At 49.6% G+C, this 25,000-nt stretch overlaps 1 protein-coding gene across 1 annotated transcript in view; it reads right to left on the bottom strand.

Annotated features, from left to right (window-relative positions):
• Positions 1 to 25,000, bottom strand: part of LOC143277903 (voltage-gated inwardly rectifying potassium channel KCNH6-like) — a 196,335-nt gene that overhangs the window by 97,846 nt on the left and 73,489 nt on the right. Inside the window, exons 2-4 of the mRNA XM_076582870.1 lie at positions 13,162 to 13,318; positions 5,382 to 5,618; positions 2,626 to 2,874 (exon numbers count right to left, since the gene is read on the bottom strand). Of these exons, the coding sequence (XP_076438985.1) occupies positions 2,626 to 2,874; positions 5,382 to 5,618; positions 13,162 to 13,266 (591 nt within the window). The 5' untranslated portion in view covers positions 13,267 to 13,318. The remainder of the gene's footprint in view (positions 1 to 2,625; positions 2,875 to 5,381; positions 5,619 to 13,161; positions 13,319 to 25,000) is intronic.

The raw sequence follows: 25,000 nt of genomic DNA, 5'->3' as shown, positions 1-25,000 counted from the left end.
GAACACAGTGCACAGTGATAGAGAGAACAGACAGAACACAGTGCACATTGATAGAGAGAACAGACAGAACACAGTGCACACTGACAGAACAGACAGAACACAGTGCACAGTGATAGAGAACAGACAGAACACAGTGCACAGTGATAGAGAACAGACAGAACACAGTGCACATTGATAGAGAACAGACAGAACACAGTGCACACTGACAGAACAGACAGAACACAGTGCACAGTGATAGAGAACAGACAGAACACAGTGCACAGTGATAGAGAACAGACAGAACACAGTGCACATTGATAGAGAACAGACAGAACACAGTGCACACTGACAGAACAGACAGAACACAGTGCACACTTATAGAGAGAACAGACAGAACACATTGATAGAGAACAGACAGAACACAGTGCACAGTGATAGAGAGAACAGACAGAACACAGTGCACACTGACAGAACAGACAGAACACAGTGCACATTGATAGAGAACAGACAGAACACAGTGCACACTGACAGAACAGACAGAACACAGTGCACAGTGACAGAACAGACAGAACACAGTGCACACTTATAGAGAGAACAGACAGAACACATTGATAGAGAACAGACAGAACACAGTGCACATTGATACAGAGAACAGACAGAACACAGTGATAGAGAGAACAGTGATAGAGAGAACAGACAGAACACAGTGTACAGTGATAGAGAGAACAGACAGAACACAGTGCACAGTGATAGAGAGAACAGACAGAACACATTGATACAGAGAACAGACAGAACACAGTGCACACTGATACAGAGAACAGACAGAACACATTGATAGAGAGAACAGACAGAACACAGTGTACAGTGATAGAGAAAAAGAGAAGTACTTCAACGTGACAGAGTAGCGCTTTAATTCAGGGACCAGTCGTCAGGAAGGCGTGGACAAAGGCAGTGACAGGTCTGTTTTATGGCACACCACGAAGACATTCATGCAGTTCATACGCGTGGACAAAGGTAGTGACAGGTCTGTTTTATGGCACACCACGAAGACATTCATGCAGTTCATAACATGAACGAAAAAAAAAGAAAGAAAATGAATGGCTTCCTGGAGATTCGACAGCAAGGCTAATTAGAAACAGGAGAAATTCGCTATGAGAGAAACACGCTGAAAAGAAGAAAAAGTGACCAGAAAAAGGAATAGAAGATTAATCTTTACGTCGCATGTTTTTAGATCCGAAGCACAAGACAAGAGGTATTTATTTCCTCCTTTTTTTCATTTATTCCTTCCCTCCTTCCTCGCTGTGTTCTCCCTCCCTCCTTCCTCGCTGTGTTCTCCTTCCTTCCCTCCTTCCTCGCTGTGTTCTCCTTCCTCGCTGTGTTCTCCCTCCCTCCTTCCTCGCTGTGTTCTCCTTCCTCGCTGTGTTCTCCTTCCCTCCTTCCTCGCTGTGTTCTCCTTCCTCGCTGTGTTACCCTCCCTCCTTCATCGCTGTGTTCTCCCTCCCTCCTTCCTCGCTGTGTTCTCCTTCCTCGCTGTGTTCTCCTTCCTCGCTGTGTTCTCCTTCCCTCCTTCCTCGCTGTGTTCTCCTTCCCTCCTTCCTCGCTGTGTTTTCCTTCCCTCCTTCCTCGCTGTATTAACCTTCACCAGAGCTGTCCGACATGACCTTTCATCCCATACAGCAGCATCGTCAGAGCCAAAGAACCCACACCCACCCCACCCCTCCCTTCGTCACCATATTTGTCTCACATACCTGGTTCGCTCTGATTCACACCTGTCCCAGGAGACAGTTTGGGCTGGTTCCATTTCTTCTCGTGTGTGTGTGTGTGTGTGCGTCTGTGTGTGTGCGTGCGTCTGTGTGTGTGTGTGTGTGTGTGTGTGCGTGCGTGCATGCGTCTGTGTGTGCGTCTGTGTGTGTGTGTGTGTGTGTGTGCGCGCGCTTCTGCATACCTCTCTCTCTCTCTCAATATCTATCTATCTATCATTCTTTTTTTCCCTTCTATTGTATTCTCTCTCTCTTTGTTTCGCTCTCTTTCTCTCTGTGTGTGACTGTCTGCTTCTCTCTCTCTCTCTGTTTCATCATATTTGTCCTTCTGCACGATGTGTGTCTTCTCTTTGGCTTCCACTTTCCATTAAATGCATGTGTGTTGTTGTAACTGATGTAGATCAGCAAGGACAGGTAGGAAGATTGGGCCATGCATAGAATCTGAATCATTGAATGAAAAGCGTTTTCAGTTACCTCTCTCTCTCTCTCTCTCTCACACACACACGCGCACACACACACACACACACACGCGCGCGCGCGCACTCTCACACCCCCCCCCACACCCTTCCTCCCAACACCACCCCCACACCCCCAACACCACCCCACCCACCCACACCCCCCTCCCAACACCCCCCCACACCCACACCTCCCACGCCCCCCTCCCAACACCCCCCTCACACCCACACCTCCCAACACCACCCCACACCCCCCTCCAAACACCCCCCCCACACCCACACCTCCCACGCCCCCCTCCCAACACCCCCCCCACACCAACACCACCCCACACCCACACCTCCCAACACCACCCCACGCCCCCCTCCCAACACCCCCCACACCAACACCACCCCACACCCACACCTCCCAACACCACCCCACACCCACTGACCTTGGTGGTGCCGGAGCCGAAGAGCAGCAGATCAAAGGGGATGGCGGCAATGGTGTCGATCAGGAACCAGCCCTTGACGTAGTTGACGGCAATCTTGTGCTTGTCACTCACCACCTCGCCGTTGTCCACGTAGGTGGTGCGGAAGTTGACCAGGATGTCGGCGATGAACATGATGTCCACGATCAGGTCCACCATCACCAGCGGATCCGGCCGGCCCCCGTCCGCCTTCTGCATCCGGGTCCTGGCATGCTGCACGAGCGGGGTCATGGGTCAAGGAGCAAGGTGACACAATGGTTGAACTTACTCCACTTCAGGTGCGAGTAACTCGTACCATGATTAGTTCCCCTTGTGGACCTGGTCCCACTGTTCTCGTACCAATACACTTTTCTGATTTCGTTTATTCCTGCTTGGCACAGCTAGCGTTCTTTACTGAGCCGTCTATGGATTCCGGAAACATGGAGCCGCGGCTTTGTTTGACTGATCAAATAAACAATTCTCCACTCATTTTTTATTGGGAGGGGGGGGGGGGGGGGGGGGGGGGGTGGGGAATGAGTCGCTCAGCTGCGGGGTGGAGTCGCTCAGCTGTGGGGGGGAATGAGTCGCTCAGCTGTGGGGGGGAATCAGTCGTTCAGCTGGGGGGTGGGATCAGTCGCTCAGCTGTGGGGGGGGGGGGGGAATCAGTCGTTCAGCTGTGGGGGGGGTGGTGGTGGTGGGATCAGTCGTTCAGCTGTGGGGTGGGGGGTGCGGGGGGGGATCAGTCGTTCAGCTGTGGGGTGGAATCAGTCGCTCAGCTGCCAACACAGAGTCCTTGAGGGCGTGGGTTCGAATCCCGCTCTTGCCCTTTCTCCCAAGTGTGACCAGAAAATGGAACTGAGGGTCGAGTCATTCGGATGATACGATAAACCCAGGTCCCGTGTGCAGCACGCACTTGGCGCACTGAAAAAGAACCCAAGGCAACGAGAGTTTGTTGTCTTCTGGCAAAATTATGTGAACGGAAATCCACCCTGACAGGAACACAAATATATAAGTACGCACTCAAGGCGTTGGGTTATGCTGCTGTCAGGCATCTGCCCAGCAGATGTGGTGTGGCGTATATGCATTAGTCCGAATGCAGTAACGCCTCCTTGAGAAACTGAAAGTGAAACTGATGGACGTTCGTGTCCCCACTTCCACTTCAAGAACGACGGAAGAGGTATATGGTCCCCTGACTATCTGGGAAGAGGTATATGGTCTCCTGACTATCTGGGAAGAGGTATATGGTCTCCTGACTATCTGGGAAGAGGCATATGGTCTCCTGACTATCTGGGAAGAGGTATATGGTCTCCTGACTATCTGGGAAGAGGCACATGGTCTCCTGACTATATGGGCGAGAATTTAATTATGGTGGAGTGTGTCTTGCCCAAGTGACGTTCCCACTCTCTCGGCCAACTACCTCCCCCGCCCTCCTCTCCACACACACCCACACCAGGCTGCAGGATTAAGAACCAGAGCAATTTTGCCTACTAATTTCACTGTGAAAGTCTTTGACAAAAGACTAAGCTGTTTATACCTTCCCACTGATGTGTAGAAATACTTGATCATACAGCTCTCACTTTGCTGTCGGCCGAACTGTCAGCTTATGTCAATCTGTGATATAAGCTGATGGTGATGATGGTGATAACAACGATAATAATGATGATGATGGTGATGATGATGATGATGATGATGATGATGATGATGATGATGCATGATACTCAGTCGTGTCCGACAATGACCATCAGAAAAGCAGATGCAGCAACTGTTCACCCGCCTTTCAACAGACGGCGTGGGGATAGTCCCAAAGGCCAGCTAGGCCCCAGGACTGCAGCGCTGAGAGTCAGTGCAATCTTGCCTCCTGCCTCACTGTCATAAAACAACCACCACCACCACTGCTCCTCCAAGTACCACTGATAGTGATGATGATGATCAGAAGAACACTATGTCGTACTGACATGGCACACACTCCTCATGGGATGGGATTTGAGCGGCTCACATGAAACACTACACATACATCAGTGCATCAAGACAACAAAAAAACAAAATATACAACAAAAGAAGAAGAAGAAAGAGAAGAAGAAGAAGGAGGAGGAGGAGGAGGAGGAGGAGGAGGAGAAGAAGAAGAAGAAGAAGAAGAAGAAGAAGACACCAACCAACCAACCAAACACACACAGCGGCTCCATCCGTGATCCAAGGTGTATTCTCCCAGTTTGAAAACTAACAAACGGGCAAATTACATGATGACATGAGAGGCAAAATCTCCATGACTCACGTACGATTCCTACACACGAAGAATCTAAAACAGACCCACACTGAAAAAAAAAAAACCAAAAAAACCAACCAGACTGCAGTCGGCAGCAAATGGAATCAAAAAATCATTTCGTCTTAGCTCACACCACACACACACACACACACACACACACACACACACTGACACACACACACACACACACACACACATTGACACACACATACACACAAACTGACACACACACAAACACACTGACACACACACTGACACACACATACACACAAACTGACACACACACACACACACACACACTGACACACACACACATTGACACACACATACACACAAACTGACACACACACACACACACTGACACACACACACACACATACACACAAAATGACACACACACACGCACTGACACCCCCCCGTACCCCCCCACACACACACACCCCGCCACACACACACACACACACACACACACACACACCTTGTTGAGCTCCATACGGATCTCCTCCTCAGTGAGCAGGAAGGCAGCATAGTACGGCGTGAAGACCGCCGTGTACAGCACCAACAGCAGGATGACCCAGTCCCACACCGCCTTGAAGGGGGAGTAATGCAGAATGATCCACTTGGTTTTGTCCCTTTGCAGCTTAATGCTGGCATAGGGGTCGTTGTTCTTCAGGGCCGGGCCCTCCTCCCTCGCGTCCTCACTTCGCGACAAACTCTGACGTGCAACAAACAAACATTCAACCGATCAATGATTAATCAGATAAATAAACAAACAATATCGACTTGCAACCCCAACAATAATTCTCTACTTTGTCTGAAGCTTGAAAGATAATGGTTCCTGGTTTGTCTGAAGCTTGAAAGATAATGGTTCCTGGTTTGTCTGAAGCTTGAAAGATAATGATTCCTGGTGAAAAGAAAGGACCGGATATTGTTGTTTACTCCGTCAGGAATTTGAAAGAGAATGGTTGCCAGCAAAAGACAGGCAAGACATGTTTCAATAGTTCTTCACCGTGTCAGGAATTTGAAAGAGAATGGTTGCTAGCAAAAGGAAAATAAGACAGGGTGCAATAGTTCTTCACCGTGTCAGGAATTTGAAAGAGAATGGTTGCTAGCAAAAGGAAAATAAGACAGGGTGCAATAGTTCTTCACCGTGTCAGGAATTTGAAAGAGAATGGTTGATAGCAAAAGGAAAATAAGACATGGTGCAATAGTTCTTCACCGTGTCAGGAATTTGAAAGAGAATGGTTGATAGCAAAAGGAAAATAAGACAGGGTGCAATAGTTCTTCACCGTGTCAGGAATTTGAAAGAGAATGGTTGCTAGCAAAAGGAAAATAAGACAGGGTGCAATAGTTCTTCACCGTGTCAGGAATTTGAAAGAGAATGGTTGCCAGCAAAAAAGAAGGGAAATAACCAAGTCCTTTACTGTGTCAGGTTGGTAGAAGGAAGGTAAGACATGGTGTAATTGTTCTTTACTTTGTCAGTCTGTGTCACTTCTCGCTCTGTGTCAGTCTGTCAGTCTGTCTCTTCTCGCTCTGTGTCAGTCTGTGTCAGTCTCTGTCTCTTCTCGCTCTGTGTCAGTCTGTGTCAGTCTGTGTCTCTTCTCGCTCTGTGTCAGTCTCTGTCTCTTCTCGCTCTGTGTCAGTCTCTCTTCTCGCTCTGTGTCAGACTGTCTCTTCTCGCTCTGTGTCAGTCTCTGTCTCTGTGTCAGACTGTCTCTTCTCGCTCTGTGTCAGTCTCTGTCTCTGTGTCTGTCTCTTCTCGCTCTGTGTCAGTCTCTGTCTCTGTGTCAGACTGTCTCTTCTCGCTCTGTGTCAGTCTCTGTCTCTGTGTCAGACTGTCTCTTCTCGCTCTGTGTCAGTCTCTGTCTCTGTGTCTGTCTCTTCTCGCTCTGTGTCAGTCTCTGTCTCTGTGTCACACTGTCTCTTCTCGCTCTGTGTCAGTCTCTCTTCTCGCTCTGTGTCAGTCTCTCTTCTCGCTCTGTGTCAGTCTGTGTCTCTAGCTCTGTGTCAGACTGTCTCTTCTCGCTCTGTGTCAGTCTGTGTCAGTCTCTGTCTCTTCTCGCTCTGTGTCAGTCTGTGTCAGTCTCTGTCTCTTCTCGCTCTGTGTCAGTCTGTCTCTTCTCGCTCTGTGTCAGTCTCTCTTCTCGCTCTGTGTCAGTCTGTGTCACTTCTCGCTCTGTGTCAGTCTCTCTTCTCGCTCTGTGTCAGTCTCTGTCTCTTCTCGCTCTGTGTCAGTCTGTCTCTTCTCGCTCTGTGTCAGTCTCTCTTCTCGCTCTGTGTCAGTCTCTGTCTCTTCTCGCTCTGTGTCAGTCTCTGTCTCTTCTCGCTCTGTGTCAGTCTCTCTTCTCGCTCTGTGTCAGACTGTCTCTTCTCGCTCTGTGTCAGTCTGTGTCTCTAGCTCTGTGTCAGTCTCTCTTCTCGCTCTGTGTCAGTCTCTGTCTCTGTGTCAGACTGTCTCTTCTCGCTCTGTGTCTGTCTCTTCTCGCTCTGTGTCAGTCTCTGTCTCTGTGTCAGTCTCTGTCTCTGTGTCAGTCTCTGTCTCTGTGTCAGACTGTCTCTTCTCGCTCTGTGTCAGTCTCTCTTCTCGCTCTGTGTCTGTCTCTTCTCGCTCTGTGTCAGTCTCTGTCTCTGTGTCAGTCTCTGTCTCTGTGTCAGACTGTCTCTTCTCGCTCTGTGTCAGTCTCTGTCTCTGTGTCAGTCTCTGTCTCTGTGTCAGACTGGCGACAGATCAATGAACGAAAGTTGGTGAAGTGGGAGTGTTCTGTGTTTGTTGGTGGCGGGGTGTGTGTGTGTGGGGGGGCTGGTGAAATGAGAGGGGAGGGGGGGGGTCGAGGGGGGGGGGGGGGGGGGAGGGGGGTATCTGTGGAAGATCTGAGCTGTTGTCCCTGTCCCCAAGAACACCATTCCCCAAGTCCTGAATGACTGTCACCCTGTTGCCGTCACCTTGACCTCAATCAAGTGTCTGGTGAAACGCGCCCTCAGCGGACTCCTTACACAGACCAGACCACTAGCCCTGTGCCTTGCTGACCGTACAGAGGACTCCACCAACACCCTTCTACATTCCGCCTTCAGGCCCACACAGACCAGACCACTACCCCTGTGCCTTGCTGACTGTACAGAGGACTCCACCAACACCCTTCTACATTCCGCCTTCAGGCCCACACAGACCAGACCACTAGCCCTGTGCCTTGCTGACCGTACAGAGGACTCCAACACCCTTCTACATTCCGCCTTCAGGCCCACACAGACCAGACCACTAGCCCTGTGCCTTGCTGACCGTACAGAGGACTCCACCAACACCCTTCTACATTCCGCCTTCAGGCCCACACAGACCAGACCACTAGCCCTGTGCCTTGCTGACCGTACAGAGGACTCCACCAACACCCTTCTACATTCCGCCTTCAGGCCCACACAGACCAGACCACTACCCCTGTGCCTTGCTGACCGTACAGAGGACTCCACCACCCTTCTACAGTCCGCCTTCAGGCCCACACAGTCCAGACCACTACCCTGTTGCCTTGCTGACCGTACAGAGGACTCCACCACCCTTCTACACTCCGGCCCTTCAGGGCCCACACAGACCAGACCACTAGCCCTGTGCCTTGCTGACCGTACAGAGGACTCCACCAACACCCTTCTACATTCCGCCTTCAGGCCCACACAGACCAGACCACTAGCCCTGTGCCTTGCTGACCGTACAGAGGACTCCACCAACACCCTTCTACAGTCCGCCTTCAGGCCCACACAGACCCAAGTGCTTTTCCTGCACTCCACCATTCAGCCCCACTTGACGTCACAGTCGATGCAAATGAATGTACATTCTCGCCTCACCCAGCGGGCATTCACTTTTACCAGGGGTCAGTTTTCCTTGGGGTCAGTTTTCTCAGGGGCATTCAGTTTTCCTAGGGGCAGCGCCCCACCCCCAATACCATCTCTCTAACCCCCCACCCCTAGCATGCCAACATGTCAAGTGCCATCGACATCTGGTCCCTTGAAATTCCGAACAAAACGGGAGCTCCTGATAAGAATAACTTTATTATCTCCAACTGGAGAAATTTGGTCAGGTGCATTATCACAACACAGACAAGTAAACAACATGGGGACCATAACTGTAAAAGCCAACAACAGCCCCAACAAATATTACGAAGATACAAATGTAAAAAATATCACATACATCGTTTCATACATACATCCACTCACTGCAGGTAATAACTAGTATTCTTAATGTAAAAACAGAAAGAATTAAGAAACATTATTTGAATATAATTATAAACATAGCCTACTATACTGCACATTGATTACAATAGACAGATAAGATAAGAATAAAGATGAATTGCGGAGAACCACAACCAGATAATCAGCACACACCCGCACCGCCCCCCCCCCCCACCCCCACCCCCACACACGCGGATAACTTGATTAAACAAGAGTAATAAACATATGGTCTCAAATAAAAGCATTTCACATATTCGCTTTTAAAAACATTGCAATTAATTATTACATCGTAATTATTAAACAGAAATATATTTAGAATATGGACGTTAGCATTAGACATATTCATTGTACATTCATCCTGCATATTGCACATTATTCTTCCTACATATTGCACATTCATTATAACCAATTGTCACGTTTTAAGCTCAGAAAACACACACACACACACACACCCCCACAACTAGAATAAGGTACAGCCTATCATGCACGGACTTTCACACGTCTCACATGAGAGTGCGCGCGCGCGCACACACACACACAGTTCTCAAGAATTTAAAAGGTGGATTGAACGTGGAATAAAAGTCTTCAGAGCTCTGGATTTCAACTTAAAAGTTCTGTAGCGTCGTCCTGATGGCAATAGCTCATAATACTTTGCTAAAATATGGGTGTCGTCAGTTGCTATCTGCCTGCTTTTTTTAACCACTCGACTTTCATACAGCTCTTGCATACTAGCTTGTTTCACTCCCACAATTTTACTGCATACACTCATGACATCGTTCAAAACACGCTTACTCCTCACTCCCAAACTTCCATACCAGCACATAAATGAAACTGTAAGCACAGACTCGATACAACATCGATAATAACTTTGAAGAATATTTGAATTTATACCAACATTTCTAAGCTTCTGTAAACAAAAAATTCTAGATTGACATTTCTTATGAATGGAATCAACATTTCTGTCAAAAGTCAGCTTATTGTCTAAGATGGTCCCTAAATATCTATATTCATTGACCCTCTCCACTGTTTGACCATCAATAACAAGGTCAGCGACAGGCAAGGGGTCTTTCCGAAAATCTATTAACATTTCTTTTGTTTTCAATACGTTGAGATCCAGATAGTTTTTCTCACACCAGGAACAGAACTTTTTAATTTCACTGAAATAAATAGCATCAGAGTTGGACAGATCTTCAATTGCTGAATCATCAGAATATTTTATGACAGGAGTTTCCTCCGTGCCTCTGCAGTCATTTGTGTACAGTGTAAAAAGAACAGGGGACAGCACTGTACCTTGGGGTGCACCAGTAGAAGTAGATTTTAGAGAAGAGTGGGCAGAATGAAAGCGGACGGACTGAGTTCTATTGAGAAGAAAACTTATTATCCAAAGAGTAAGCTTCGGATCAACATCTATGCCTAGCAGTTTGAGGGCAAGGAGATGAGGTTGTATTGCGTTAAAAGCAGAAGAGAAGTCAACAAAAAGGATACGAACGAAAGATCCCGTGTTATTCAAATGAAGGAAAGCATTATGAAGGAGAGTTAGGATAGCATCGTCAGTACTTCTGTGTGCTTTATAAGCAAACTGAAGAGAGTCAAGCTGCTGTTCAGTGAAAGAAAGATGTCGGAGAATAATTTTTTCAAAGCATTTCATCACTACTGAAGTCAGGGCAACAGGACGGTAATCATTTAGTGCGGCTGGGTTCTTTTTCTTGGGGATAGGACAGATAGTAGATTTTTTCCAGATGCTGGGGACAGAGCAGTCCTTCAGAGACCAGTTGAAAATTTTACAGAACACGTCACACAACTGGGAAGCACATGTTTTCAGTAATTTTCCGCAGATATTGTCGGGGCCAATTGCCTTCGTGACATTCAGTTTAAAAAAAAAAAAAAAAGTGTGTGTTCGCCATCTTTGTTTACAATGTGCACATGGAACTGTTGGTGCGATGAGGCTGGGGTTGTACACGTCACTTCTCTGACAGGTATGACAGCGGGTGAAGGGGGTTGTATAGGTCACTTCTCTAACAGGTATGACAGCGGGTGAAGGGGGGGGGGTTGTACAGGTCACTTCTCTGACAGGTATGACAGCGGGTGAAGGGGGGGGGGGTTGTACCGGTCACTTCTCTGACAGGTATGACAGCGGGTGAAGGGGGGGGGTTGTACACGTCACTTCTCTGACAGGTATGACAGCGGGTGAAGGGGGGGGGGGGTTGTACCGGTCACTTCTCTGACAGGTATGACAGCGGGTGAAGGGGGGGGGGGTGTACAGGTCACTTCTCTGACAGGTATGACAGCGGGTGAAGGGGGGGGGGTTGTACAGGTCACTTCTCTGACAGGTATGACAGCGGGTGAAGGGGGGGGGGTTGTACAGGTCACTTCTCTAACAGGTATGACAGCGGGTGAAGGGGGGGGGGGTTGTACAGGTCACTTCTCTAACAGGTATGACAGCGGGTGAAGGGGGGGGGGGGGGTTGTACACGGTCACTTCTCTGACAGGTATGACAGCGGGTGAAGGGGGGGGGGGGGGTTGTACAGGTCACTTCTCTGACAGGTATGACAGCGGGTGAAGGGGGGGGGGGGTTGTACACGTCACTTCTCTGACAGGTATGACAGCGGGTGAAGGGGGGGGGGGGTTGTACAGGTCACTTCTCTGACAGGTATGACAGCAGGTGAAGGGGGGGGGGTTGTACATGTCACTTCTCTGACAGGTATGACAGCGGGTGAAGGGGGGGGAATTGTACCGGTCACTTCTCTGACAGGTATGACAGCGGGTGAAGGGGGGGGGGGTTGTACAGGTCACTTCTCTGACAGGTATGACAGCGGGTGAAGGGGGGGGGGGGTTGTACAGGTCACTTCTCTGACAGGTATGACAGCGGGTGAAGGGGGGGGGGGGGGGGTTGTACAGGTCACTTCTCTGACAGGTATGACAGCGGGGTGAAGGGGGGGTGGAATTGTACAGGTCACTTCTCTGACAGGTATGACAGCGGGTGAAGGGGGGGGAATTGTACAGGTCACTTCTCTGACAGGTATGACAGCGGGTGAAGGAGGGGGGGGGGGGTTGTACAGGTCACTTCTCTGACAGGTATGACAGCGGGTGAAGGGGAGAGCAGGGACTCTTGAGTGGCATGGTCCGCTGCTGTGACGGCAGCTGTGCCTGAGTGTCATCAAAACCAAGGAGCTCAGGACTGACTCCGGGAAGAAACATGTCGTCAAGGCTGAGGTGGTGCGTGTCATCAAGGAGGTTTATGGAACACATGGAGTTTGGGGGTGGGGGTTGGGGGGGGGGCATGGTTACAGTTTGAAGCTGATTCAGAAATTGTGTGTGTGTGTGTGTGTGTGTGTGTGTGTGTGTGTTTCTGTGAACGCAGCTCATATCGAAGTAAACGAGAGTCAGCATTTCCTCTGAGCTTGCGCGCGTTCACCTGTGTGTGTGTGTGTGTGTGTGTGTGTGTGTGTGTGTGTGTGTGTGTGTGTGTGTGTGTGTGTGCGTGCGCGCACGCGCGTATGTGTGTATGCAACATCAACAGCCTTTATCAAGGAATACAACAAAACATCCACAGCCTTTATCAAGGGACACACAACACAACATCCACAGCCTTTATCAAGGGACACACAACACAACATCCACAGCCTTTATCAAGGGACACACAACACAACATCCACAGCCTTTATCAAGGGACACAACATCCAAAGCCTTTATCAAGGGACACAACATCCACAGCCTTTATCAAGGGACACAACACCCACAGCCTTTATCAAGGGACACAACATCCACAGCCTTTATCAAGGGACACAACACCCACAGCCTTTATCAAGGGACACAACATCCACAGCCTTTATCAAGGGACACAACATCCACAGCCTTTATCAAGGGACACAACACCCACAGCCTTTATCAAGGGACACACAACACAACATCCACAGCCTTTATCAAGGGACACACAACACAACATCCACAGCCTTTATCAAGGGACACACAACACAACATCCACAGCCTTTATCAAGGGACACACAACACAACATCCACAGCCTTTATCAAACACCACTCACATCTCTGTCCGTCTCTGTCTCTCCATTCAGCTTCCGGGCCTCTTCCGTCGCCTTGTGCGTGGTGGAGGTGTTACGGCTCCTGATCTCCTTCAGCAGCTTGAGCATGACGTGGCTGGTCTGGCCCAACAACACACCGTCACCACCTCTTCACATGGCCCTGCAACACACCGTCACTACCTCTTCACATGGCCCTGCAACAACACACCGTCACTACCTCTTCACATGGCCCTGCAACAACACACCGTCACTACCTCTTCACATGGCCCTGCAACAACACACCGTCACTACCTCTTTACATGGCCCTGCAACAACACACCGTCACTACCTCTTCACATGGCCCTGCAACACACCGTCACTACCTCTTCACTGGGCCCTGCAACACACCGTCACCACCTCTTCACTGGGCCCTGCAACAACACACCGTCACTACCTCTTCACATGGCCCTGCAACAACACACCGTCACTACCTCTTCACTGGGCCCTGCAACAACACACTGTCACTACCTCTTCACATGGCCCTGCAACAACACACCGTCACCACCTCTTCACATGGCCCTGCAACAACACACCGTCACTACCTCTTCACATGGCCCAACAACACACCATCACTACCTCTTCACATGGCCCAACAAACACACCGTCACTACCTCTTTACATGGCCCTGCAACAACACACCGTCACTACCTCTTCACATGGCCCAACAACACACCGTCACTACCTCTTCACATGGCCCTGCAACAACACACCGTCACCACCTCTTCACATGGCCCTGCAACAACACACCGTCACTACCTCTTCACATGGCCCTGCAACAACACACCGTCACTACCTCTTCACTGGGCCCTGCAACAACACACCGTCACTACCTCTTCACATGGCCCAACAACACACCGTCACTACCTCTTCACATGGCCCTGCAACAACACACCGTCACTACCTCTTTACATGGCCCTGCAACAACACACCGTCACTACCTCTTCACATGGCCCAACAACACACCGTCACTACCTCTTCACATGGCCCTGCAACAACACACCGTCACTACCTCTTCACATGGCCCTGCAACAACACACCGTCACTACCTCTTCACATGGCCCTGCAACAACACACCGTCACTACCTCTTCACATGGCCCTGCAACACACCGTCACTACCTCTTTACTTGGCCCTGCAACAACACACCGTCACTACCTCTTCACATGGCCCTGCAACAACACACCGTCACTACCTCTTCACATGGCCCAACAACACACCGTCACTACCTCTTCACATGGCCCTGCAACAACACACCGTCACTACCTCTTCACATGGCCCTGCAACAACACACCGTCACTACCTCTTCACTGGGCCCTGCAACAACACACCGTCACTACCTCTTCACTGGGCCCTGCAACAACACACCGTCACTACCTCTTCACATGGCCCTGCAACAACACACCGTCACTACCTCTTCACATGGCCCAACAACACACCGTCACTACCTCTTCACATGGCCCTGCAACAACACACCGTCACTACCTCTTTACATGGCCCAACAACACACCGTCACTACCTCTTCACTGGGCCCTGCAACAACACACCGTCACTACCTCTTCACATGGCCCAACAACACACCGTCACTACCTCTTCACATGGCCCTGCAACAACACACCGTCACTACCTCTTCACTGGGCCCAACAACACACCGTCACTACCTCTTCACATGGCCCAACAACACACCGTCACTACCTCTTCACATGGCCCTGCAACAACACACCGTCACTACCTCTTCACATGGCCCTGCAACAACACACCGTCACTACCTCTTCACATGGCCCTGCAACAACACACCGTCACTACCTCTTCACTGGGCCCTGCAACAACACACCGTCACTACCTCTTCACTGGGCCCTGCAACAACACACCGTCACTACCTCTTCACATGGCCCTGCAACAACACACCGTCACTACCTCTTCACATGGCCCAACAACACACCGTCACTACCTCTTCACATGGCCCTGCAACAACACACCGTCACTACCTCTTTACATGGCCCAACAACACACCGTCACTACCTCTTCACTGGGCCCTGCAACAACACACCGTCACTACCTCTTCACTGGGCCCAACAACACACCGTCACTACCTCTTCACATGGCCCAACAACACACCGTCACTACCTCTTCACATGGCCCTGCAACAACACACCGTCACTACCTCTTCACTGGGCCCAACAACACACCGTCACTACCTCTTCACTGGGCCCTGCAACAACACACCGTCACTACCTCTTCACTGGGCCCTGCAACAACACACTGTCACTACCTCTTCACATGGCCCTGCAACAACACACCATCACTACCTCTTCACATGGCCCTGCAACAACACACCGTCACTACCTCTTCACTGGGCCCTGCAACAACACACCGTCACTACCTCTTCACATGGCCCAACAACACACCGTCACTACCTCTTCACATGGCCCAACAACACACCGTCACTACCTCTTCACATGGCCCTGCAACACACCGTCACTACCTCTTCACATGGCCCTGCAACAACACACCGTCACTACCTCTTCACATGGCCCAACAACACACCGTCACTACCTCTTCACATGGCCCAACAACACACCGTCACTACCTCTTCACATGGCCCAACAACACACCGTCACTACCTCTTCACTGGGCCCTGCAACACACCGTCACCACCTCTTCACATGGCCCTGCAACACACCGTCACCACCTCTTCACATGGCCCAACAACACACCGTCACTACCTCTTCACATGGCCCAACAACACACCGTCACTACCTCTTCACATGGCCCTGCAACAACACACCGTCACTACCTCTTCACTGGGCCCTGCAACAACACACCGTCACTACCTCTTCACATGGCCCTGCAACAACACACCGTCACTACCTCTTCACATGGCCCTGCAACAACACACCGTCACTACCTCTTCACATGGCCCTGCAACACACCGTCACTACCTCTTCACATGGCCCTGCAACACACCGTCACTACCTCTTCACATGGCCCAACAACACACCGTCACTACCTCTTCACATGGCCCTGCAACAACACACCGTCACTACCTCTTCACTGTGCCCTGCAACAACACACCGTCACTACCTCTTCACTGGGCCCTGCAACAACACACTGTCACTACCTCTTCACATGGCCCTGCAACAACACACCGTCACTACCTCTTCACATGGCCCAACAACACACCGTCACTACCTCTTCACATGGCCCTGCAACAACACACCGTCACTACCTCTTCACATGGCCCTGCAACAACACACCGTCACTACCTCTTCACTGGGCCCTGCAACAACACACCGTCACTACCTCTTCACTGGGACCTGCAACAACACACCGTCACTACCTCTTCACATGGCCCAACAACACACCGTCACTACCTCTTCACATGGCCCAACAACACACCGCCACTACCTCTTCACATGGCCCTGCAACACACCGTCACCACCTCTTCACATGGCCCTGCAACACACCGTCACTACCTCTTCACATGGCCCTGCAACACACCGTCACTACCTCTTCACATGGCCCTGCAACAACACACCGTCACTACCTCTTCACATGGCCCTGCAACACACCGTCACTACCTCTTCACATGGCCCTGCAACACACCGTCACTACCTCTTCACATGGCCCTGCAACAACACACCGTCACTACCTCTTCACATGGCCCTGCAACAACACACCGTCACTACCTCTTCACTGGGCCCTGCAACAACACACCGTCACTACCTCTTCACTGGGCCCTGCAACAACACACCGTCACTACCTCTTCACATGGCCCTGCAACAACACACCGTCACTACCTCTTCACATGGCCCTGCAACAACACGCCGTCACTACCTCTTCACATGGCCCAACAACACACCATCACTACCTCTTCACTGGGCCCTGCAACAACACACCGTCACTACCTCTTCACATGGCCCTGCAACAACACACCGTCACTACCTCTTCACATGGCCCAACAACACACCGTCACTACCTCTTTACATGGCCCTGCAACAACACCGTCACTACCTCTTTACATGGCCCAACAACACACCGTCACTACCTCTTTACATGGCCCTGCAACACACCGTCACTACCTCTTTACATGGCCCTGCAACAACACACCGTCACTACCTCTTCACATGGCCCAACAACACACCGTCACTTCCTCTTTACATGGCCCAACAACACACCGTCACTACCTCTTTACATGGCCCAACAACACACCGTCACTACCTCTTCACTGGGCCCTGCAAACAACACACTGTCACTACCTCTTTACATGGCCCAACAACACACCGTCACTACCTCTTTACATGGCCCAACAACACACCGTCACTACCTCTTCACTGGGCCCTGCAACAACACACTGTCACTACCTCTTTACATGGCCCAACAACACACCGTCACTACCTCTTTACATGGCCCAACAACACACCGTCACTACCTCTTCACATGGCCCAACAACACACCGTCACTACCTCTTCACATGGCCCTGCAACAACACACCGTCACTACCTCTTTACATGGCCCTGCAACACACCGTCACTACCTCTTCACTGGGCCCTGCAACACACCGTCACTACCTCTTCACATGGCCCTGCAACAACACACCGTCACTACCTCTTTACTTGGCCCTGCAACACACCGTCACCACCTCTTCACATGGCCCAACAACACACCGTCACTACCTCTTCACTGGGCCCTGCAACACACCGTCACTACCTCTTCACATGGCCCTGCAACACACCGTCATCACCTCTTCACTGGGCCCCATTTCTCCTACACACTCTTCACATGTGCCCCATTTCTTCTCAGCACTCCTCAGACTTCACATTTGCCCCATTTCTCCTACAACTCCTCAGATGTGCCCCATTTCTCTGAAACACTTCCCAGATGTGCCCCAGTTCTCCCCAACACTTCCCAGATGTGCCCCAGTTCTCCCCAACACTTCCCAGATGTGCCCCAGTTCTCCCCAACACTTCCCAGATGTGCCCCATTTCTCTGAAACACTTCCCAGATGTGCCCCATTTCTCTGAAACACTTCCCAGATGTGCCCCAGTTCTCCCCAACACTTCCCAGATGTGCCCCAGTTCTCCCCAACACTTCCCAGATGTGCCCCATTTCTCTGAAACACTTCCCAGATGTGCCCCATTTCTATATATATATATATATATATATATATATCTTTGTATGTACGTGTGTGGAGTTGGGGGTGGGAGATATGGGCGTATGTGTGTGTGCTTGTACAAGTAAGTGTTCATCTCTGTGAGTGTGTGTTTGTGTGTGTGTGTGTGTGCCGTGGAAGCTGCGATACGTAGACTAGAAATGAGTGTGTGGAGGAGGGGGTAGAGGAGGTGCAAGGTAATGTGTGTGTGTGTGTGTGTGTGTGTTGGAGCTCATGTACGTTTATATGTATTTGACTGTGCTTTCATATGTGCTTGTACAAGTAAGTGTTCATCTCTGTGAGTGTGTGTTTGTGTTTGTGTGTGTGTGTGTGTGCCGTGGAAGCTGCGATACTTAGACTAGAAATAAGTGTGTGGAGGAGGGGGGTAGAGGAGGTGCACGGTAATGCGTGTGTGTGTGTGTGTGTTGGAGCTCATGTACGTTTATATGTATTTGACTGTGCTTTCATATATGTGAAACTGCATGTCTGGTGCATTTCTGTTATGCATGTGTGGGTGTATGTGTGAATGTGTGTCTTCATTTTTTACATTTATTTGCTTATTTATCACCATTGTTGTCTTATTTATTTATTTATTTATGTTTTATTATTATCATTTTATTAGTATTACTAATATTATTACTACTACCTTTTTCTATATTATAATTATTATTTATTTATTTATTAATTTATTTATTTATGCAAGCTTATCTATTATTTATTCCCCCGTTTTTTTTTTGTTTTTTTTTGTTTTTTTTTTGTTTTTTTTTTGTTTTGTTTTGTTTTGTGTGTGTGGTTGTGTGTGTGTGTGTTTTTTTTTTTTTTTTTTTTTTTTTTTTTTTTTTTTTTTCCAAGGCCTGACTAAGCGCGTTGGGTTACGCTGCTGGTCAGGCATCTGCTTGGCAGATGTGGTGTAGCGTATATGGTTTTGTCCGAACGCAGTGACGCCTCCTTGAGCTACTGAAACTGAAACTGAAACTGCCCCATTTCTCTGAAACACTTCCCAGATGTGCCCCATTTCTCTGAAACACTTCCCAGATGTGCCCCAGTTCTCCCCAACACTTCCCAGATGTGCCCCAGTTCTCTGAAACACTTCCCAGATGTGCCCCATTTCTCTGAAACACTTCCCAGATGTGCCCCATTTCTCTGAAACACTTCCCAGATGTGCCCCATTTCTCTGAAACACTTCCCAGATGTGCCCCAGTTCTCCCCAACACTTCCCAGATGTGCCCCATTTCTCTGAAACACTTCCCAGATGTGCCCCAGTTCTCCTCAACACTTCCCAGATGTGCCCCAGTTCTCCCCAACACTTCCCAGATGTGCCCCAGTTCTCCCCAACGAACGACTTTCTTCTGTGCTTTCTCCACGCTTTGTGTTTCCCCACCCTCCACCCCACCCCACCCCCCACCCCACCCCCGAAAAAACAGAAAAGCAGTGTGCATCCAGTGTGCATCCAGTGTGCATCCAAATCCTGACGACACTGGAGACGAACGGCCCAGATGTTCCTTGAACGTTGAAACGTCCACAAACCCCAGACCCGAGTCCTGACCAAGTCATGGGTCGTTCAACTCACTTCTACCCTGCACGTCCTATTTATATTGTCAGCATTATCCAAGGTAGTTAGTTGTTGAACATGCACGTAATACCAACAGAACAGAGACAGAAAAAGGAGGAGGAGGAGGAGGAGGAGGAGGAGGAGGAGGAGGAGGAGGACAGGTGTGTGTGAAGACAAAATCATCAATCGTTCTCAACTCACAACAAATGGAGAGCGGACGTAAGGCGGGTTGCCTGAACGCAGTACGCTTCTTTCAGAAACTGAAACTGAACCGTGTTGTGTTGTGTTGTGTGGTGTTGTGTTGGTGTTGTGTTGTGTTGTTGTGTTCAGTCACACGAACCACCCCCCTCCGCTCCCCAGAAAACGTTCTGTTTTTTTCCAGCCATGTCTACGGACAAGCTCTTTGAAGCAATGCTGAAGACACTTCTGGAACTGTGTGTCTTAACAAAACACGTTCCTTACCCAAGCGATGGGGAAAAAAAAATCCCAATGTTGACACCGTCTTCAGATCGGAATCAGCCTGTTTCCCCTTCCATCCAGCGGATCACCAGTGTCTCTTGACATTGCCTCCATGTAAGACCTTCGCTGATTGGCTGATTAATGAAGTCTACCCGACAGAGAGAAGACAAAGTTGAAGACTGAGCTGTTTTGAGTCATCACGTGGACACTGAGGGTCTGCTTCTTGTGACACGTGCTTATGTTTGACCATCCTGTGTCATGGGGACAGTCCTGTTTGACCATCCTGTGTCATGGAGACAATCCTGTTTGACAATCCTGTGTCATGGAGACAGTCTTGTTGTTTGACCATCCTGTGTCATGGAGACAGACCTGTTTGACCATCCTGTGTCATGGAGACAGTCCTGTTGTTTGACCATCCTGTGTCATGGAGACAGTCCTGTTTGACCATCCTGTGTCATGGAGACAGACCTGTTTGACCATCCTGTGTCATGGAGACAGTCCTGTTGTTTGACCATCCTGTGTCATGGGGACAGTCCTGTTTGACCATCCTGTGTCATGGAGACAGACCTGTTTGACTATCCTGTGTCATGGAGACAGTCCTGTTTGACCATCCTGTGTCATGGAGACAGACCTGTTTGACCATCCTGTGTCATGGAAACAGTCTTGTTGTTTGACCATCCTGTGTCATGGAGACAGTCTTGTTGTTTGACCATCCTGTGTCATGGAGACAGACCTGTTTGACCATCCTGTGTCATGGAGACAGACCTGTTGTTTGACCATCCTGTGTCATGGAGACAGTCTTGTTGTTTGACCATCCTGTGTCATGGAGACAGTCCTGTTTGACCATCCTGTGACATGAAGACAGTCTTGTTGTTTGACCATCCTGTGTCATGAAGACAGTCCTGTTGTTTGACCATCCTGTGTCATGGAGACAGTCCTGTTTGACCATCCTGTGACATGAAGACAGTCCTGTTGTTTGACCATCCTGTGTCATGGAGACAGTCCTGTTTGACCATCCTGTGTCATGGAGACAGTCTTGTTGTTTGACCATCCTGTGTCATGAAGACAGTCTTGTTGTTTGACCATCCTATGTCATGGGGACAGTCCTGTTTGACCATCCTGTGTCATGAGGACAGTCTTGTTGTTTGACCATCCTGTGTCATGAAGACAGTCTTGTTGTTTGACCATCCTGTGTCATGGAGACAGTCCTGTTTGACCATCCTGTGTCATGGAGACAGTCCTGTTGTTTGACCATCCTGTGTCATGAAGACAGTCCTGTTTGATCATCCTGTGTCATGGAGACAGAGCTGTTTGACCATCCTGTGTCATGAGGACAGTCTTGTTGTTTGACCATCCTGTGTCATGAAGACAGTCTTGTTGTTTGACCATCCTGTGTCATGGAGACAGTCTTGTTTGACCATCCTGTGTCATGAAGACAGTCTTGTTGTTTGACCATCCTGTGTCATGGAGACAGTCCTGTTTGACCATCCTGTGTCATGGAGACAGACCTGTTGTTTGACCATCCTGTGTCATGAAGACAGTCTTGTTGTTTGACCATCCTGTGTCATGGGGACAGTCCTGTTTGACCATCCTGTGTCATGAAGACAGTCTTGTTGTTTGACCATCCTGTGTCATGGAGACAGTCTTGTTGTTTGACCATCCTGTGTTATGGAGACAGTCTTGTTGTTTGACCATCCTGTGTCATGGAGTCAGACCTGTTGTTTGACCATCCTGTGTCATGGAGACAGTCTTGTTGTTTGACCATCCTGTGTCATGAGACAGTCTTGTTGTTTGACCATCCTGTGTCATGGAGACAGTCTTGTTGTTTGACCATCCTGTGTCATGGAGACAGTCTTGTTGTTTGACCATCCTGTGTCATGGAGACAGTCTTGTTGTTTGACCATCCTGTGTCATGGAGACAGTCTTGTTGTTTGACCATCCTGTGTCATGGAGACAGTCTTGTTGTTTGACCATCCTGTGTCATGGAGACAGTCCTGCTTTTTGACCATCCTGTGTCATGGAGACAGTCCTGTTGTTTGACCATCCTGTGTCATGGAGACAGTCCTGTTTGACCATCCTGTGTCATGGAGACAGTCCTGCTGTTTGACCATCCTGTGTCATGGAGACAGTCCTGTTGTTTGACCACCCTGTGTCATGGAGACAGACCTGTTTGACCATCCTGTGTCATGGAGACAGTCCTGTTTGACCATCCTGTGTCATGGAGACAGTCCTGTTTGACCATCCTGTGTCATGGAGACAGACCTGTTGTTTGACCATCCTGTGTCATGGAAACAGACCTGTTTGATCATCCTGTGTCATGGAGACAGTCTTGTTTGACCATCCTCTGTCATGGAGACAATATTGTTGTTTGACCATCCTGTGTCATGGAGACAGTCTTGTTGTTTGACCATCCTGTGTCATGGAGACAGTCTTGTTGTTTGACCATCCTGTGTCATGGAGTCAGACCTGTTGTTTGACCATCCTGTGTCATGGAGACAGACCTGTTTGACCATCCTGTGTCATGGAGACAGTCTTGTTGTTTGACCATCCTGTGTCATGGAGACAGACCTGTTTGACCATCCTGTGTCATGGAGACAGTCCTGCTGTTTGACCATCCTGTGTCATGGAGACAGTCCTGTTGTGTGACCATCCTGTGTCATGGAGACAGTCCTGTTGTTTGACCATCCTGTGTCATGGAGACAGTCCTGTTTGACCATCCTGTGTCATAGAGACAGTCTTGTTGTTTGACCATTCTGTGTCATGGAGACAGACTTGTTTGACCATCCTGTGTCATGGAGACAGTCCTGCTGTTTGACCATCCTGTGTCATGGAGACAGTCCTGTTGTTTGACCACCCTGTGTCATGGAGACAGACCTGTTTGACCATCCTGTGTCATGGAGACAGTCCTGTTGTTTGACCATCCTGTGTCATGGAGACAGTCCTGTTTGACCATCCTGTGTCATGGAGACAGACCTGTTGTTTGACCATCCTGTGTCATGGAAACAGACCTGTTTGATCATCCTGTGTCATGGAGACAGTCTTGTTGTTTGACCATCCTGTGTCATGGAGACAGTCTTGTTGTTTGACCATCCTGTGTCATGGAGACAGACTTGTTGTTTGACCATCCTGTGTCATGGAGACAGTCTTGTTGTTTGACCATCCTGTGTCATGGAGACAGACCTGTTGTTTGACCATCCTGTGTCATGGAGTCAGACCTGTTGTTTGACCATCCTGTGTCATGGAGACAGACCTGTTTGACCATCCTGTGTCATGGAGACAGACCTGTTTGACCATCCTGTGTCATGGAGACAGACCTGTTTGACCATCCTGTGTCATGGGGACAGTCCTGTTTGACCATCCTGTGTCATGGAGACAGTCCTGTTGTTGGACCATCCTGTGTCATGGAGACAGACCTGTTTGACTATCTTGTGTCATGGAGACAGACCGGTTTGACTTATCGTCAACTCCCAGTCAAGAAAATCAAACGTCACAATTTCTTCATTCTGTTAACATGACAAACGTCACCATGTCTCCTTCCTGTTAACATGACAAACGTCACCATTTCTTCATCCTGTTAACAGGACAAACGTCACCATGTCTTTATCCTGTTAACATGACAAACGTCACCATGTCTCCATTCTGTTAACTTGACAAACGTCACCATGTCTCCTCCATGTTAACATGACAAACGTCACCATGTCTCCATCCTGTTAAACCATGTCTCCATCCTGTTAACAGGACAAACAAAGAAACAACACTTTACACAGACACGTGACAAGAACACATGACAACGGGTGTGTTGTCACAGTCACGTGACAAGAACACATGACAACGGGTGTGTTGTCACAGTCACGTGACCAGAACACATGACAACGGGTGTATTCAACTGTTTCATCAGTGAAACTGACCTTCCTATCGGGCACTGCCACCATGACGCAGGAAACAGACGACACGACCATCTGGGTGCTTCTACCCTTCCTAGGAGCTGGGGTACACAGAAAACACCGTTGACACAGAATCACTGGCCACCCCAAGGAAAAGCAAGCCAACAAGAGGGTGCCAGCCGACTGGGCGAAAAGCCCAAACACCAAGCTGTCACCTCTCTGTAACAAGGACGCGGGCACTGAGCCACGAAAACTGTCACCTCTCTGCAACAAGGACGCGGACACTAAGCCACGAAGACTGTCACCTCTCTGCAACAAGGACGCGGACACTGAGCCACGAAAACTGTCACCTCTCTGCAACAAGGACGCGGACACTGAGCCACGAAAACTGTCACCTCTCTGCAACAAGGACGCGGACACTAAGCCACGAACACTGTCACCTCTCTGCAACAAGGACGCGGACACTAAGCCACGAACACTGTCACTCCACACAGAGACTTGAACCTCTGCTCAGCAGTGACACGAACGCAGAAAGCAGACTGCACGTGAAAAACGTCAAACCGGGAGCTACACACACACACACACACACACACACACACACACACCACACACAGACATACCACACACACACACCACACACACACACACACACATACCACACACACACCACACACACACACACACACACACCACACACCACGCACACGCACCACACACACACACACACACACATACCACACACATACCACACACACACCAC

The sequence above is a fragment of the Babylonia areolata genome, chromosome 35, assembly GCF_041734735.1.
Source record: "Babylonia areolata isolate BAREFJ2019XMU chromosome 35, ASM4173473v1, whole genome shotgun sequence".
NCBI classification, from domain to species: Eukaryota; Metazoa; Mollusca; class Gastropoda; order Neogastropoda; family Buccinidae; genus Babylonia; species Babylonia areolata.
The sequence above is the reverse complement of the archived record's forward strand: the minus strand, read 5'-3'. Positions and strand labels throughout refer to the sequence as shown.